The sequence below is a fragment of the Podarcis melisellensis genome (genome assembly GCF_964234715.1).
Source record: "Podarcis melisellensis genome assembly, chromosome: 3".
Classification (NCBI taxonomy): domain Eukaryota; kingdom Metazoa; phylum Chordata; class Lepidosauria; order Squamata; family Lacertidae; genus Podarcis; species Podarcis melisellensis.
Genome location: NC_138530.1, coordinates 32,851,434 through 32,870,207, shown reverse-complemented (window position 1 = coordinate 32,870,207; position 18,774 = coordinate 32,851,434). Strand labels below are relative to the sequence as shown.

The 18,774-nt window shown below is 40.3% G+C and overlaps 1 protein-coding gene across 1 annotated transcript in view; it reads left to right on the top strand.

Moving 5' to 3' along the window:
• Positions 1 to 18,774, top strand: part of LCLAT1 (lysocardiolipin acyltransferase 1) — an 88,268-nt gene that overhangs the window by 42,047 nt on the left and 27,447 nt on the right. Inside the window, exons 4-5 of the mRNA XM_081904289.1 lie at positions 5,278 to 5,424; positions 10,652 to 10,768. Of these exons, the coding sequence (XP_081760415.1) occupies positions 5,278 to 5,424; positions 10,652 to 10,768 (264 nt within the window). The remainder of the gene's footprint in view (positions 1 to 5,277; positions 5,425 to 10,651; positions 10,769 to 18,774) is intronic.

Below are 18,774 nucleotides of genomic sequence, written 5' to 3'. Positions count from 1 at the left end.
AATGCGAGGTTACCAGAGCATGTCTCACTGTGGCCAGTGTAGGAATGGCCACAGCTGATGGGTCCTTTTCACCACCAAATCCACCTGAGCCTCAAGTGATGATAGCACTGGATTTAGGAGTATCTCCAGACTCTGAACCTGCTGCTTATGGATAAATGCAACCCTGGGAATCACTTACCAACAGCACCACCATCTTGTCAAGATTCAACCTCAGTTTATTGGCCCTCATGCATCCCACTGCTGCCTCCAGACACTGGACTACCACCAAAGCAGTTTCACCTAGTTCAGATGGTATGGAGAAATAGCGCTGGGTGTCATTGATGACACTGAGCCCCAAATCCTGTGATAACTCCACTCAAATTCATATAGATGCTAGATAGCACCAGGGACCAGATGGGACTTCGTCAAATCCCACAGCACAACTGCCAAAGGGCTGAACAGAAGTCACCCAATGCTACACGCTGGAAGCAGCCCTGCAAGTTGCAGCGGAATCATTATAATATTATGCCTCCCATCTCCCAACCACAGAGAGGAACCATGGCTGATGGTATCAAAACCTGCTGAGAGATTCAGGAGAATCCAGGAGTTGTTTGAGGTGGAAGGCTATGGTGGGATAACTTTTCCAGAAGTCTTTCAGTGTTAGCTATTCCCTGATGGCTGCTTCCCTTGCAATTTTTTTAAGATAATAAAATTCTCATATAGCGACTTTTGCAGGTTAATTTTCAATTGCATTTTTGCTGTTCCATGCAATACCACACATGTGGAAATAACCATGGCATGGCATTAGTTGCATCAGAAAATTGTATGGTTAGACCTTGGTCTGTTTTTCCAAGTTATGCATAATGCAGTAATAAAATTGTGGAAAGGGTCAAGTCCACAGCTTCTCCACAGGGAGGCCACCTCTTTCTTTGTGAAAGATAGTATTTGAGTAAGGTCAAAGGTTTCTGTTAAGCATAGGCCTTCCATTATCAAAGTGCTGTATAAATAGCTTGTGGTTTGCTTTGTGGACTGGAGGCAATGGACTCTTTAAGTGAGAGTCTGAGCAACAGTGACATGTGATATCTTCCAGCAATTTCATCAAGGGCTGTCAGACTTAATTACTTTAGAGTTATTTATATTATGAGGTAGCTTTGGGAGTGTACGTTGGAAAGTGTTCTCTGTAGTGTTATCACTCTTGTAGAATTGTTTACATCAGAAAGATGCATACCAGATTTTTATTTTTTATTTATTATTATTATTATTATTATTATTATTATTATTATTATTTTATTTTATTTTATTTTATTTTATTTTGGAAGTTGGAACATTAACCCTGCTCTAAATTCGTGCTGGGAAAGGGGAATAAAATAATGAGTTTGGATTTGATATCCCGCCTTTCACTCCCTTTAAGGAGTCTCAAAGCGGCTAACATTCTCCTTTCCCTTCCTGCCCCACAACAAACACTCTGTGAGGTGAGTGGGGCTGAGAGACTTCAAAGAAGTGTGACTGGCCCAAGGTCACCCAGCAGCTGCATGTGGAGGAGCGGAGACGCGAACCCGGTTCCCCAGATTACGAGACTGCCGCTCTTAATCACTACACCACACTGGCTCCGCAATTGTAATAGCTTGCAATCCTGCTTTTTATGCTTTAAATAAGTCTGGTCTCATAAAGGTCTGTGTTGTAAGGGAACATTTTGTGAAAAGTGATGGCTTAGAATAATAATTTGAAGGGATCAAAACACAAAGGCCAAAGGTTGGGTTAAAAAAGTGTTCATCTAGTCTCCCATAGGTTAACAATTCAGGCCAGTGTGATAAAATCACTAAAAACAACTAATTTGCATATTTTTGCCTGCTAAGCAAATGTGCCAGATGACTCAAGTAAGCAAATCATTTACTAAACATCCTATAAAAGTTTTGTTTATACAAAATAGGGGTGGGGGAGAGGAAATAATATGTTCCGATTCACTTGAAATGTCCATACCTTCCAGCTCAAGCTTCAGAAACGTAATGTAGAGGGCAAGGAGCCAATGTACTACGTGATTAACTAGAGAGGGGGGTCTTGTTGTCTGGGCAGCCAGGACCTCCATGCACACAGCCCAGGGTTGTACCCTGGGGAGGTCACTTTGGTGCCTGTAATGACTTCACCCTTATAGACACATTCCATTATCTCCTGAGACAGATGGATGGCAACAGCCTTATAGACTGAGAATAAGTAGGCAGACTTGAGGTTGCATGTCAAGCAATGAGACGAGCATCTGGATTAGAGGTGATACTGCACAGCAGAGTTCAAAGAAATAATAGATGCATATTCAACTGAGGTTTTGTTTTGCTGCAGCAGTCCTTACTGATGATTAAATTGAACCTTACCTGCATGCAAGTCTTCCTCCATTCATTCATGTGGTTTTGTTGGCTCCTGGCTGTAGAGAAAGGATCAAACAAGGAAGCACTCGCTTTTCCAGAGATGGCTGGTGATGAAAGATGCTAGTGTCCATGGACATAAAGTAGAATTGCAGAGGAATGCTTTTGCAATTTTTTAAAAATAATATCAAAGCTGTAGCTTGTGTGACATTTTCTTTAATTCATAGCTAAATTTTCATGTTTTTCATCTCATATATACCCCACAATATTGAAGACATTCACATTTAGTTTCACATATAAGCAAGAAAAGAAGTAAATGTGTCTTGCACTTTGTGCAAGCTTTAGAAACGGCCACATTTCTGCTTCCTCTCAAAAATCATCTATGGGAAACAAGCCTGAATATTTTTTTTAACCTATCCTAGGGGGGGGGGAATATTTCTTTCTTTAGCTCCACAAAGAGTGTTGTCTTTTGAAGCAAGTGACTTAGGCTGAAAGCAACATAGAACTCATTGGCTTACTTCTGAGTCAATATATGTAGGATTCTTCTGTTAGAATTTGAGGGTTTCCTCAGTCATGATAGTGAATTTATTAATGGGATGATTACTGCAACACCAGGAAAAGAACTTTACATGGACTAAATCCTAGAGAACACAGAATCCAGTTCTCTTCCTTCCCTGAAGACATAGGTATTTTGACTCCTGTGGTGCTCAAGGCGATGAACAGTATTCCAAAATCCACTGTGTGTGTGTGTGTGTGTGTGTGTGTGTGCGCACACACACACACACACACACACAGAGAGAGAGAGAGAGAGAGAGAGAGTGCAGATACCACCCCCAGTATAACTGAAAAACACATTTTCATTTTTTTCCCCAATTACCTACTGGTGGGAGCTACATAATGAACTATAGTCTGATGACCTGGAGTAAATGAGTTTCTTCCAAATTGCTACAAGGAGAGATTGCTGTACAGCATGCCCTACAATAAATGATAGTATGTGCAACGTGGTCTCTTTGACACATTATGTGGTATCTTGTAGTTGTTTCCAGCTTGAGAACCCTTTCGTGTGGGAGTAGCCAACATGGTGCTCTCCACATGCAGTAGACTACACTTCCTATCTGACCCAGCCAATATGACCAGAGGTCTGGGATGATGGGAGTTGTAGTCCACAATATCTGGACGACCTCTCATTTGCTTTCAAATGAAGGACTTTTTTTGTAGTGGCTTCTCCTGCAACTAGTTGGTTGGTGAAACTGTTAACACTCAACATTTCCCCTTCAATACAACTATTAATAGTGCAGCAACTCTGCCCCATATTGAATCTGGTAATTGTTCACCAGGTCATTGAGTTCACATGTGAAATGCATTAATTTATGCAGCACAGGTCAGATTCTGAAAAAAGAAAGGAAAGATCAAGTGGTGTACATTTCAAGGACTTATCACTTTACAATGATAGGCAGTTGAATTTGCAAATTGAAATGAGAAGGCAAGATGCTTGAGTTTCAGTAATGATGTTGAGCTAAAAAGCTGTAAAAATGTACTTCTACTAAAAAAAAAAAATTAAGTATAAGAAAATTTTGTGTATTTTTAATAGGTCCCAAGTATGTTATGTTCTAGCTTATGTTTTTAATGTTAGTCATGACTCAGTCTCTTAGTGTTATTTTGCACCCCTGATTTAATATCATTAAGAATAACACAACACCTACTTTTCCCCACGCCTTTCACTAACGTATTTGACATCTTTTAGTGCTAGCTCATACACTGTTTTCTATTACATGCAAAGTGGTCTTCCCTAAGAAATTGGTTATGTTTTCACACAAAATTATCTGTTTGTTTGATTGTTTATTTTAATATCCTTTTTATTATTTTTATTTTAACAAAGTAATAATAATAAATAAAAACAAATAAAAATGTGCGCCCAAGACCATTCCATTGTAACTCTCCAACCTCCCAAATCTGAACACCTCTTGCAATGATTTGACCTCTTTCCATTTTAACAATACAAATTCTACAAATACCTTCCATATTTCATCAAAATCATTTCTCCTGCATATTCCCTGTCTTACCTTAAGAGCACACGGTAATTTATCATTAATAGCTATATCTCACACCTCTTTATACCATTCTTCCATTTTATATTCACCTCACCCCTTCCACTTCCAAGATATAACACCTCGTGCAGCTGTCAGTAAATTTGTGAGCAAGTCCTTCATAGCCTGTGAACCTTCCACCCCATCATAAATTGATAACAGTGCTACCTCTGGACTTTGGGTCAGCTTTAACCCAGTGATTTCTGTTATCTCCTTAAACACCCTTTGCCTGTTTTAATTTGTTAAGATTTTCTTGTTCTAAATCTTCTAAATTTCTTGTTATATTTATTCCCAAGTACTTGATTACATTTCTTAATTTTATATCTATTTTTTCCCTTCAAAAGTTTTTGTTTTACATCTTCATCGTAGTTAAATATCATCATCTCTGATTTGGACCAATTAAACACAATGTTTTTTCTCCATTTTTTTGTCAAATTTTGTCAAATTCCAGGGGATTTTAGATTGCTAGCAAGGTGTCATCTGCAAATAAGCTTATTTTCTCTTTTCCATTATTGCTTATTCCTTTTATATTTCCATCTTCTATAATTACATTGACCAGAGTTTCAATGACCAATACAAATAAAATTGGGGAAAGGGGGCATCCTTGTCTTGTACCTCGGGCTAGTGTTATTTGTTCTGTTATACCATCGTTCACTAGGGCATATGCCTTGTTTCTCAAGTGTAATTGATTTATTAAACCCATAAATAGTTCTCCAAATCCTAAGCTTTCTATAATTCTTTTCAACACAGTGTTACAAAATTTCTGTTTGATAATTTGAGAACTTAAGTTATGGACAGGCACAAGCAAGAAATTTCTAGCACAGTATTTAAAAGACTCTTCACAATTGTTCTAGGCTGGGCCATGCAGGTTGCTGCCTTCATTTTTATTCATAGAAGATGGGAAGAAGACAGAAATCATTTTGAAAATATGCTGGATTACTTCTGTGACATTAACGAACCACTGCAGCTTCTCATCTTTCCCGAAGGAACAGATCTGACAGGTACTTTAATTCAATTCTCTCCCCACCAATCTTCTCAGGGTAGAAAAAAATGTGTCACAATTATGCCATTTAAAAGTTTACAATTTAAAATTGCAAGTTTGACCTGTCACGCGTTCAGTGGTGTGTTATCTTGAAAAGTTATGCTTTATGAGACTTTTACAAGTGATGCTCGTACCCAGAGGGCAGGAACGTGAGAGCAAATACTGCACACATTCTGAAGTGGGTTCAGAACGGCCACAACCTTTTTTGGTGTGGTTTAGGGCACAGATCAACTGTGGATCATCCTTACTGCTATTTGATAGTATAGCCACCCAGCCCACATTGATGGGAGTAGCAGAAATTTGAGAAATTTCTAAGGTGTGAACTAGTACGGTTGGCCATTCAACGACCTGGATGTTGGGTGGGTATGGCAGCCCCCAACCTCGACTGGGTTATGAAGTGACATCCAATGGTTCCTTAAGTGGATTAACTGTTTTTAATAATCTTATGTGTTAGTTGCCTTGAAACAACAATCTCCCAGTGGGGAGCAAGGAATCCCACCCGTGTTTATCCCTGCTATACATCCAGCCCAGTGCTTGCAGTGTGTCTATAATGAGACATTGGCCTGGTTTGCATGTCACAGTAAGGCCAAGCTATGGTTTAACATGGGACGTGGGTGGTGCTGTGGGTTAAACCACAGAGCCTAGGGCTTGCCGATCAGAAGGTCGGTGGTTTGAATCCCTGCAACCGGGTGAGCTCCCGTTGCTCAGTCCCTGCTCCTGCCAACCTAGCAGTTCGAAAGCACGTCAAAGTGTAAGTAGATAAATAGGTAAGGTAAATGGGAAGGTAAACAGCGTTTCCGTGCACTGCTCTGGTTCGCCAGAAGTGGCTTAGTCATGCTGGCCACATGACCCCAAAGCTGTACGCCGGCTCCCTCGGCCAATAAAGCGAGATGAGCACCACAACCCCAGAGTCGGTCACGACTGGACCTAATGGTCAGGGGTCCCTTTACCCTTTACCTTTTATGGTTTAGCATGAATGCAGAAGTGTGTAGGTTCACTGACCATTTGGATGCTGTATCATTCTGTCTCTGGACTTTCTTCTTGTGTAAATCAAATAAAAGTGATTTTTGTCACTTTTTCCATGTGGAGTGGCCTTCAGAGAGGAATAAATGCCATTGCTTTGGGTATAGTCACCGCTTCCTGGTGATGGTCTGAGGCTCAAAAGTGCACTTTTGGAATGCATTTTATAAATGTATTTGAAGTGCTGAATGCTTCTGAGTCACATTCATACATTCTGAACATTACTAGATTAAATTCAAAATTGTGGAATGCTGTCCCCAGGGAGGCTTGGTTGGTGCCTTCTACACATATATTTAGGCACCAGGCAAAAACTTTCCTGTACTCTCAGCCCTTTAGCTAATTAAACTAGGGTTGCCATATTTCAAAAAGTGAAAATCTGGACAAATGTTATTGAGCTTTCTCTTTTTATATTTTTCTGCCAAATAAAAATGAGCTGACATGGGTTGCCGATTTTCAGAAATTCTGCTTGGACTTTTAAGCTCTCTGTCTCCCTCTCCCTCCCTCTCTCTCTCTCTCTCTCTGTGTGTGTGTGTGTGTGTGTGTGAGAGAGAGAGAGAGAGAGAGAGAGAGAGAGAGAGAGGGAGGGGTATTGTTTTATATGTTATTATCTTTTGCATTTTTGTGTTTTTATATTGTAAACTGCCCTATGATCCTTGGATCAAAGGCGGTTTAGAAATGTAATAAATAATAAATAATATTTTCTTAAGCGGTGAACAGACTTACAGCTTTGTTTTTCACTAGAACTCCTAGATCTACCAGCCAGAGCTAGCTGTAATAATAATAATAATAATAATAATAATAATAATAATAATAATAATATAGTATAGTATGAAATTAAAGAATGTGATGTTTACGAGCACATTCTGAACTTAGAAATTTGCTTTCAGCAGCAGAACAGTTAGCTTTCTTCAATTTTAGCAGCCTTACAGTGGTGCCCCGCAAGACGAACGCCTCGCAAGACGAAAAACCCGCTAGACGAAAGGGTTTTCCGTTTTGGAGGCACTTCGCAAAACGAATTCCCCTATGGGGTTGCTTCGCAAGACGAAAAAAATCTTGCATCCCCCCGCGGGGTTTTTTTCGCTTTTTTTCGCCCTTTTCTTAAGCCGCTAAGCCGCTTATTAGCTGTTCCGCTGATAAGCCGCTTAACAGCTGATTGCTGGAAGCCGCTTGACAGCTGTAGCGCTAATCCGCTAAGCTGTCAATGGGCTTGCTTCGCAAGACGAAAAAAACGCTATACGAAGAGCCTCACGGAACAGATTAATTTCGTCTTGCGAGGCACCACTGTATTTAGGAAAAGTTACTTTTTTTTACTATTGTTAAATAACAGGGAATCAGAAATTCTTGTCAATCTACCACAGAGATGTCCCAATATACTCCCGTTCATCCAGAGATATCCCAGTACACACATGTTCATGCCTTTGAGGATTTAGTATTGTCAGTGAACATGGCAAAGAAATATAAGCAAAATTAACAACATGCTGCCCCAAAGAACTTACAGTAAATTTGACAGTAGGGAAGGGAGCACAAGCTGGAGGGATGGGAGAGGGTAATAAAAGAATGGCAGCAGGAAAGAAGGGGCAGAGATGCTTGAGAGAGCAAAGCGTGTTCCAAGGAACTGGGGGCAAAATCAGAGGAGCAAAAGTCTTGGGGATATACCTGGTGCATTTTAAAAATCGGGTCACAGAGTTTGCGCTGGTGTGAATGAAAATGAGTAGCATCAAGATTGGCATGGTCTGCACAACTAGAAAGAAATTATTTGTCAGCAGAGTTCTGGATTGACAAGGGAAAGGGAGGAATTTAACAGTAGTTCCAGATGAGAAATTGGATAGAGGAGACACACTTTTGCCAGAAGAAATGGCATTACTTGGTGATAAATTAAATAAAAGCAACAAGAGGAAAGATAATAGAAGAGAGTAAGACCTGAAAAGAAAGATGAGAAGTGCAATCATCTACATACTGAGTTTGGGATGGCAATATAGGAATAATTTTTTCGCTGCAAGTATTTCTCTCTATGCCTCCTATTCTAGCACTGAAATAGTTGTTTATATACCAAGTCGGGGGTCCTGATGTCCCAGAATTAATCAAGCTGTGAAATAGTTCCAGAAGTTGGTCAGGTTGCTAGGTACTTAAAGACATTTTTTCTGTTATGTGTCTGAGAGTCACAAAGTTCGATTATTCTTAGATTGTGTTGCCAGGCAAAGTAGCGCTGTGTGACAGCAGGTAACAAGTGGCTTTTTTTCTTCTGTGCGCTCCATCATAAATAGAATGAATAATAAACCAAATGCAAATGTTTGCTCTTGGATATAGCAGCTAGGTTTACACGGGAAGTAAACTGAAATGTGTTCCTGTAAGGAAGACAGCACAAACCGAATACTTTCTAATGACAAAGAATATCATATTCTGTTCCGCTTGTTTTGAGTATGAAGTTTCACACTATCCCCTTGCCCCCGGAATGTCATGATTTTCCATCACCACTATGTATTTCTGTGAAGTTTAAACTCAGTACGTTTGAAACATTAAAGATACAAAAGCGTTTCAGTACTCTCCTCCCAGATTTTAATGATTTTGTACATTTTGTTTTTCTTTTATACCATTATCTCAGCAGAACCAAGTATTTTTAGCGGCTAATAAAAATATTCATTATTTATTTTATTACTATTTCATAAAATGTATACAATGCTTGATTGTTAAAAAAAATCTCAGCGGCGTTTGCAAAGAGAATAAAACAATAAAATTATCAGTAAAAAACATAAAACAACTTTGTAAATCATTCAAAACATAAAATCAACAATAGACTAAAAAGGTTCAAATATATATCTGCATATTACATGTCTGAGTAAGCTTGGGTAAGAAAAGTGTTTTTAGCAGGGACTGAAAAACGTACAGAGATGGCACTTGCCGGAAGTAAATAGGCAGGGAGTTCCTGATTGTAGGCACTGCCAACACCAAAATATTTATTTCTTACAAATGCAGAACAGGTATTATGTGGTAACTGTAACAACACCAGTTCTGCGAATTGAAGTGGTCAAATGGGCATATATGGGGTATGGTGATCTTGTAGGTAAAATGGCGCCGGGTTGTTAATGGCTGTAACTTGAAGTAACTTATTGAATGTGGCCCGGTAGCAAATCGGCAACCCGTGCAGATCTCTGGGCTCAGGTGTCATTTACTGACAAGGCCTCACTCCTGCCAGCAGCCATGCTGCAGCATTCTGCACTAACTGCAGCTTCTGGATCGAGCGCAAAGGAAGCCCTGCATCATATGACCTCTGTACACTCTGGAAAAAGTAAGGTAGTGTGATGTGTCCAAAAGGGTATCAAATTTGGTTAGGGATGTAGGAGATTTCTCTCCACCCCCCAAAAATGGTTAGACCTAGGAAGAACCTGGTGGAGCTTCATGTGGCAAGAAAGTGAAGACTTCCTGTGTGTACCACAGATCAAAGATACAGTGTGTGGTACCTGCTCTTTCTCCTAATGCTGTTGCCTTTGGTTGCTAAATGCTAAATGCCCCTAATATTGCCCATCTGCTAGCAGCTTCAACTGGCATACTGTCAAATCTTAGTGCCTGAGAAGGATTTTTTTTTCCTGATCTTGTTGATTCTAATGCCTTAGCCCCACCTGATTGGTGACCAGTTGCAGCCTGATTATTGATGAAGCCTTCTGGAGCCACCAGTGTCTCTTGGGAAATGGAAGCTGCTGACTAAGGTCACACATTTTTGTGTGTTTTTTGTCTGACTCTTTATCCACACCTTCCTGTTTTTCTACCTGTTTGCCCCTCCTTCCATGGGAGAGCTGGAATAATGTCAAATTGACAGAATGTTTGCCTCGAGTTCCTAGGGCATCATTCTGCAAAAGCCTTCGGATTTGCCCTGAGTTCTGTTGTTTGAGGCTGAGTCCTACAGCTCACGGAGGAGCTTGGGGCTAGCTTTGACCCAAAGCTTTGCATCAGCCAACTTTCCCTGATTCTCTGCATAATAAGAACTGAACGGGGGGGGGGGGGTGGAAGATGTTTATGTAAGAAAGCAAAACAAGAATTATTTCCTGGTGTTATTAATCTCTTATAATCTCCTTGATCCCTTGCTCCACTGATGTGCTCTATGATGCTAAAATGTTCTAAAGCTTAGTCACAACACTGATTTTAATCAATGTTTTTCATGCTCTTTATAGACAACACCAAAGCCCGCAGTAATAAATTTGCTGAAAAGAATGGACTTCAGAAATACGAATATGTCTTGCATCCAAGAACTACAGGCTTCACTTTTATAGTGGAACGACTAAGAGATGGTAATGGATCTTTGGATATGCTTTTCTTTTCTTGTCATCTCAAAATAAATAATATCTGGTGAGGAATGTAGCTGAGAACCAATTGCTTTGAGAAGGTTTCTCCAAAAAAAGAGATTTTTAAAAATGGATTCTACATTCTAAAGAAGAAGAAATTACATATTCTGAGTAGTGGCAACATTTCTAGTGTCTTTAAAAATGAAATAATTTGATGACTGAAGGCATAGATATTATAGCAAATTAAATTGCTTCCATTCTATACAATGAATTTTGTATGCTGGTATTGGGAAGCACTTAGATGAGGCTGGTCTTGGGGCAAACTATATACTGTATGAAAATGTTTGTAATCAGGTTCCAACCTCAAGAATTACTATTAATGAAAAATAACCTTAGAGCACTGTGATTTTGAAGGGTGAAGGGGGAGCTTGACTCAGGGTTAGCATGACATTGTGTTTTCATTGTTAGGGGGAAATGTGGGATATTAATAAATATAATAATCATAATAATCATAACTACTACTATTACAATTAGGGTGTTTTGTTGCACTGAACATTGCAAGAATTTCAGTTAGTGATAGGTGCCCACTCTTGTGGTTTTTCAGAAAAAGGAGAGAAATTTCGACAGTCAGGCACTGAGAAGCTGATCTTTGTATGTTCTTTGATGCAAAGGGAGGAGTGTATCGGTGTTGTTGTGTCCCTTGTCTTACTCTTTCTGGTGTGAAATTCAGTCCTAGCATCTTTATGATGAAATGATGCATTTGTCATTCATGGCGCTACTTTTTTTGAAGTGATTCCAGCCTACATAACACATGGAAAGGTTAATTTTTCTGGCAATAAATCTGTGAGCAAAACCTGACAGGGATAATAAATAGGATGCTATTATAATACTGGAGGGAGCAAGTGAGCACAAAATAGGATTTGATCTAAAATGCAGACACGGCCTGAGAATGGGGCCTAGTCAGACAACTACTTGGCAGACCATGTATTCAGGTCATTTTGTTCAGCCAGTGGGTCTTTTTGCTTTTTTTATTTTAAGTCCCGGAAGATTATTTTTGTTGAGAGGTTAAATGTATGCATAATAAAGGAATATTCTGACTGCTTGGCTATGACCACAGATTTCTCTCTACTGCACTATAACAAATAAACTTCAGCAGCTTTTGTAGTGTTGCTGTCAGAAGACATCTGTGCTTATGGTGGGCCTCTTGAATTGCCTTTTCACTAGAGGTACTAATTGCGTACAGACAACAACAGCAAAAACTAGTGTATTTTGAAATTAAAACTCATAAGCAGCTTTGTTATTTGCAACAAAAATGAAAAAATAACATTGGTGCTACAATAACAAATTCCTCCACTTCCTTGTGTGTGGTTTGTTTTGTTTTGTTTTTCTTTGTTTTTTTGCAGCAAATTCATTTGCTGCCCTTGAAGGTATCTGCTATCACTCATACCTGTCTGAAAGCTGACAGGATTAAGAACACGGGGAAAGTTAATTTCCAGGTTGTTATGGTGAAGTCTTCAATATCATGCCTACATCTTCGCAGACTGTTTTTCTCTTGTGCATGGATGACAACCTTAAATGCCTCATACTTTTCTGTGAATAAATTTTTGGCTCATGGCAGTTTTCCATTCCTCAGGCTGAAATGCATTCCCTTCAGGCATAAGTACATTATTTAGCTCCAAAAATAGGTCAGTGGCAAAGGGGGGAAATGTCATGAGAAGTTTAATTGCTTTTTTAACTTTGCAAAAATTAATTTCATTTGTCAAGAACCTTGATTAATCTGTATTGCAGGCTGTCGTATGAATGAATTACCTGTTATATTATAAATGCCACTGTTATATGAACCGTAAAAATACTAAGGAAGAATCTGAAGTAATAACCTTCAGAAGAGTGTTGCTCTCTCCTTTTTTGTATTAAGCATTGGCAACGGTAAAATGACTGAACCTTACTAGGTCTTTATTTGCTGTGGTTTACATCAGTCTCAAAACCACAGTCCTATATATTTTCCCTGAGCATAGCTGTCTCTATTTATAAATGCATGACCTCTATAATCAATCACAGCTAAACTTTTGCTGCTGAAGTTTTGATTTCTTTCAGGTATTAGTGGAATTCACAACAAGTACATTCTCGAGGGGGACTGTTCTTGAAGCCACAGCTGCTCCTCCACATCTGCTTCCAGACATCTTTCCTGTTTGGGTTCCAACACTTTTCTTTTCTTTTCTTTTCTTTTCTTTTCACTAGCAATCTCATAGTTCAGACCTTGTGGACCCATTACAGTTCTGCAGCTTTTGTCCTGGGTTAAATTAGTTTTCACCTGAGGCAGTTGCCATCTGTGTGCAGAATGCTAGAGCTACATCTAGTAGATTCTCACTTGCCCCGTGTGAATTGCTTTTATCCACTGCTTACAGCAAGAAGTAGAGGAATTCCTTTCCAGAGCCAATATATATATATGTACTCAACTCTTAGCCATTCTCAAATATACTCAGATTTGGTTCGCCAGGATGATATGAGAGAAATGGCACCTTTCCATAATTTGGTGATACGGCATCTCCTGTGATGGTCTGGGCAACTACAGTGGTTTATTTAGGTGACTGAATTACCTAAGAATGCTGAAGCACACCTGAGATGGTTGTTTGTTCTCAGAGAGCAAACTTTTGTAATTCTGTTATGTAAACTGAGCCTGCTTTCCTATCTTGACTGGTAAACTTAAATATCTTATTAACAGAACTCTGGAAGTGGCTGCTGGATCAGACCATAAGGATCCTGTTTTCACAGTGGCCAAGCAGATGCCTAAAACAAGAGCACAGTGGTGCTTTCCCACCTCTGATCTCCAGCAGCCACTATTCAGAGGCATTATCTATTTATAGATAATAACATTCCTATTGGTTTCCTGCTTCTTAATCTAATAACAGGTTTCTCAAAGCAGCTAACAAAACCAGTTAAGCACATCAAACATTTTAAATACAAAACTCTTTTTTAAAAAAGCATCTGAAATAACAAAAAACCCTAAGTACAATAGGCCTCTTATTCTGTCCAAAAGGTGGTGGATAGAACTGGCTATGTACATCTCTTTGAGCAGGGAGTTTGAGGTGCAGATTTTTACTAAAAAAGGGGCCTAGGATTTACTTAGCTGCAACCATGACACTTGAAAGGAGGGGATGATAATCTGGGCCTCCTCTTGACGATCTCAATACACACTTGAGAGCTTTAAAAGTTTAGCAACATCACTTTCAACCGAGCACAGAAACAATTCAGTCTGTAACACAACTACCCAAGAATAAGTTCTTTGCAAGTCCTTTGGCTTGCCTGCTTCGAAAATAGATGTGCAGCCTCACTCAGTTGGCATTCCAAGTGTAGAAAGAGGAAAGATGTTTCCTGGCCAGTAGGGCACTGTCTGAAAAAGAAAGTGCAGCATTGGGTCCAGTTAGCACCTCTGAATTGCAAACCTGTTCCTTTAAAATGAGTGTATACCCAGTCCTTCGTCACCTGGCCTACTCTACAACTCTGTTATCTCAGGGTTGAGTTTGTTTATTAGTCCAGTCATCACTTGTTCAGGGGTTCCACTGCTTCACTCTAGTTTGGGGATAGTTAAGTAAGTAAGTAAATTTTTATTTATACCCCGCCCTCCCTGGCCAATATCGGGCTCAGGGCGGCTAACATCAAATATCAAATACATTAAAACACAATCAAACAATTAATTAAAATACAGCTTAAAAATTAGAAGCAGGATAAATTTAAATGACTGCCCACGAATTACAACCATAGGGGTCGGGAACCTCAAGTATTCATCAGGGCCAGCTATCCATGTTGGTCCCACATGAGCTGATAAAAGGGCCAAAGAGGTAACTTACAGGGTCCCATAGAGGGGGTCAAAACTGGGCCTGGACCGAAGGCCAGGTGGAACAACTCTGTCTTGCAGGCCCTACGATGTCAACTCCCGCAGGGCCCTGGTCTCCTGCAACAGAGTGTTCCACCAGGCTGGGGCAAAAGCCGAAAAGGCCTTGACCCTGGTTGAGGCGAGTTTAACCTCCTTGAGGCCCGGGACCTCCAACATATTATTATTAGAGGACCGTAAGGTCCTCCACGGGGCATACCAGGAGAGGCGGTCCTTTAAGTACGAGGGTCCTAGGCCGTATAGGGCTTTAAAGGTTAAAACCAGCACCTGGACAGAGGCATTGGTTTGGGGATAGTTTGGGGATAGTTAAATGACAGAACCAGGCAGAGGGCCTTCTCGGTGGTGGCACCTGCCGTATGGAACACTCTCCCAACAGATGTCAAGGCAATAAACAACTATCTTACTTTTAAAAGACATCTGAAGGCAGCCCTGTTTAGGGAAGTTTTTTAAATGTTTAGTGCTATATTGTGTTTTTAATATTCGGTTGGAAGCTGTCCAGAGTGGCTGGGGAAACCCAGCCAGATGGGTGGGGTATAAATAATAAGTTGTTGTAGTAGTAGTAGTGTTGTTGATGAAAGTAGTTAAAAATGGGCTAAATTTAACTTTTGATTCCTCAGTAATGGCCCAAGACTTTTTTTGGTAAAATTTATTCTAAAGGTTGTTTTTAGGTTGTCCTTTAGTAAAACTGTTGGGGTGTCATATTAAGAAAGTGGAAGATAAATCCAAAATTATGCATGGGCTGCAACAGCTAACTAAAGGGCTTAGAGCTAAGGAGACATTGGCAGAGATCTGAAGTAACTTTGCCAGTACACCTTGCATGGTACAGCTTTGCCTCATATGAACGACTGGACCTGCCTTATTGCAGGGAGAAAAAGGACATGAAGTATGCTTTGTGACATGGCTAGAAGTCCTTTTATCCCATCCTGCTCTCTTCTTCTACTGTTCCACAGCACAAGGAACAGATTTGTGTAAAGAGGAACCATAAAACAATGAAGGTCCTAGATTTCGATTTGTTTAGGGGTGGATTGTTGAAATACTGTTACTTTTACAGCTGATCCAAATAGGCTCAGTGTATGCCGAACCAGAGCTCTTAATAGCATTCTGCTTTCCATATAATCATGGAACGAATTGGCTCTGCAGACTGTGCTATTACCAGTGCGCTGGAATTGGTGGTTTGGCACACCACTGCAGTGAAGTAATGCCTTATATTCCATTATGTTATTTAAAGAAACTGAATTACTTGGTATTTACTTAGTATTATATGCCCTGATAAAGGCATTTTAGCCATCACAGGTCAATCTGAATGTCACATATGTAGTGTGTGACAGTAAAATAAACCATTCCGCATTTTCTGTAGAATGAATGTAATTTAAAGAATTTTGCCCAGGTACTCAGAAATGAGTACGGACTTGTTCTCATAACTCAGTGGTCCTAGTAACTTGCAGAAGAATTTTATTTTCTGTAGTTGCAGGACAGGGTTTATATATAGCAGGAAAGAATGTACTTGTTTTGCCAACGGTTTGAGAACATCTGTTAAAAACTTCCATATGAAAAAAACAGAGAAAAGGGGTTGCATTTTTGTGTGTATGTGCTTTGCTACAGTATGGAATTTTTGCACTCTTCAGAAAATCATAGCAATGGGGAAAAGAGGATGCAGCTACAGACAAAGTCCAGGTAGCATTCATAGTTACACATGCAAACATATGAAGTGGCTTTTTACAGTGCTGTCAACACAGACTCACAGCAGCTTCCAGGGTTTCAGACAAGGCTGTCTGCCAGCCCTACCTAGAAATGCCTGTAGTTTGATGTGAGGCCTTCTGCTTGCGAATGCTCTGCCACTGAGCAGCCCTTAAACAAACCATGCACTAGTCTTCAAATATTATGAAGAAGTTAGGGGTCATCTCCCTTGTCACTAGTGGCAGGATGAGAGGGTTTTTTGGGTTAATGTACGGGGGGGGGGGAGAGTTTTATACAACTTTCTGTCTGGGTGCAATAGGCTTTGCAATCTTCTCTTAAGATAGTAGTGAGATAACGGAAAGATGGTTGGCTGATGTGTTACATTCTCTTGGAGGTGGCTGCAGCTGTATAAGTTCACTATGCCCAGATTACTGTGGAAATTCAGTGTGTGAAATTTTGAATTTCTTCCCTGCCTGCCTGTGAGCTCTGTAGTCAGTCTTGAAAGATTTCCTTGCATGGGTTGTTAGCAGAGTGATTTACACATACTGCAGATCCAAAGGAACTATTCCCAGATGATACCTTGTGCCTGCAATCTGAACCTGTGAATTAGGAGCTGTGAACTCTGCTTTCTGAAGATGACTAAAGTTGAATTGTCTCTTCTTAAGTTTAGAGTAGCTTGATGAAAAATGGTACATGTCCCAGATTTAAAGCCATTGTTGTTTTATTCAGAGGAATAGCGGTGTGGCCTTTACTTCAACAAAACAACACTGGCCCCTAGAGGACAATCATGTTAATTTGATATGGTTTTGCTGATATAGATGCTCAGTATGTGGTCCTCTATAGAGAGTTTGCCCCTTGTTAATTGGCATAATTCTGAAATGTCAAATTTAAATCTTTTCTTCCCTACATGAGCATTCTCTATGTTTTCTGCACATATCCTGAATAGGGTTTTTTTGTTGTTGTTATTTATACTGAAACTGATTATAATGAGCTCTGCAACCCCAGAGTTGTCCGCGACTGGACCTAATGGTCAGGGGGGTACCTTTACCTTTACCTTTTTACCTCAGCTTTCAGTAGTTGCCTTGTGTCTGCACCGTATGAGGGCTCATTTTCTTCAGCTCTGTTTTTTACTCCCAGAGTGTACATATTTTGGCCTGTTGTTTTGAGGTGACTCACATTTTTTGGTCTTGATAGTCAATTGCTGGTTTTTACTGAAAAGCTCTTGAAAGCATGGGCATATTTATTTTGGCTGTTGGATGTTGCCATGGGTACTGAAGTTGAAATGTCAAAACACACAGGGCAGAGATGCTTGGGAAAAAGTTATAGTGGAGTCAGGACTCCTCTTTAAACAATATATTTACTGAAAAACACAAACAGAAATTCATTACTTTGCCCCTTACAAAACTGTCATATTATTAGAAGCATCATTCTTTTTCCAGACTTATTTTTACCACTCTTGCTAAGATACGTGCAGGCAGGCACATAGGCCCAGACCTAGCCAGTTGCCTTGCTGAATGAACTGAGCTTGTGCAGGAGAATGAGTATTATTGATTTGGGCATTGACAATCACTTTTTCCTACTAGCATGAAAAGCTGATGAACTGTTAGGGCCCCTAGACCTTGACACTGCAGGCAGGACCACCATATACTGTAATGTGTGCCCTCCCTTGCAGTAGTGTACTTAGTTTGCCAGTGTAATAGGCTAAGGTGATGGTCAGGCTGATGGGACCATCCCCCAGTTGAGCAGGTAAGCATAAAATAACAGCCCTGCTGGATCAGGCCCATGGCCCATCAAGTCCAGCATCCTGTTCTCACAAAGGCCAACCAGATGCGTATGGGAGGCCAGCAAACAGGATTTGAACACAAGTGCACATGGAAAATCTTGCTTCGTCGGTGAGCATCAAGCATGTAGCATGCAAGTACTGTATTCAAATTGTAGCTGAATGCTTTCCCATAATTAATGTATCCTTCCTAGAATTAGTAAAAATGTGAAAGTGATCCTCAGGGCAATTGGAGCTGTACATTTCAGTTTTAGATTGTCACAATACAGTGGTACCTCCGTTTACAAACTTTATTCTTTCTGGAGGTCCGTTCTTAACCTGAAACTGTTCTTAACCTGAGGCACGCTTTCGCTAAGTGTGGTGTAGTGGTTAAGAGCAGTAAACTCGTAATCTGGTGAATTGGGTTTGTGTCCCCGCTCCTCCACATGCAGCTGCTGGGTGACCTTGGGCTAGTCACACTTCTCTGAAGTCTCTCAGCCCCACTCACCTCACAGAGTGTTTGTTGTGGGGGAGGAAGGGAAAGGAGATTGTTAGCCGCTTTGAGACTCCTTAGGGTAGTGATAAAGCGGGTTATCAAATCCAAACTCTTCTAATGGAGTTTCCCACTGCCGCTGCGCCACCGGCGCATGACTTCCGCTCGCACCCCGGGGCAAAGTTCGCTAC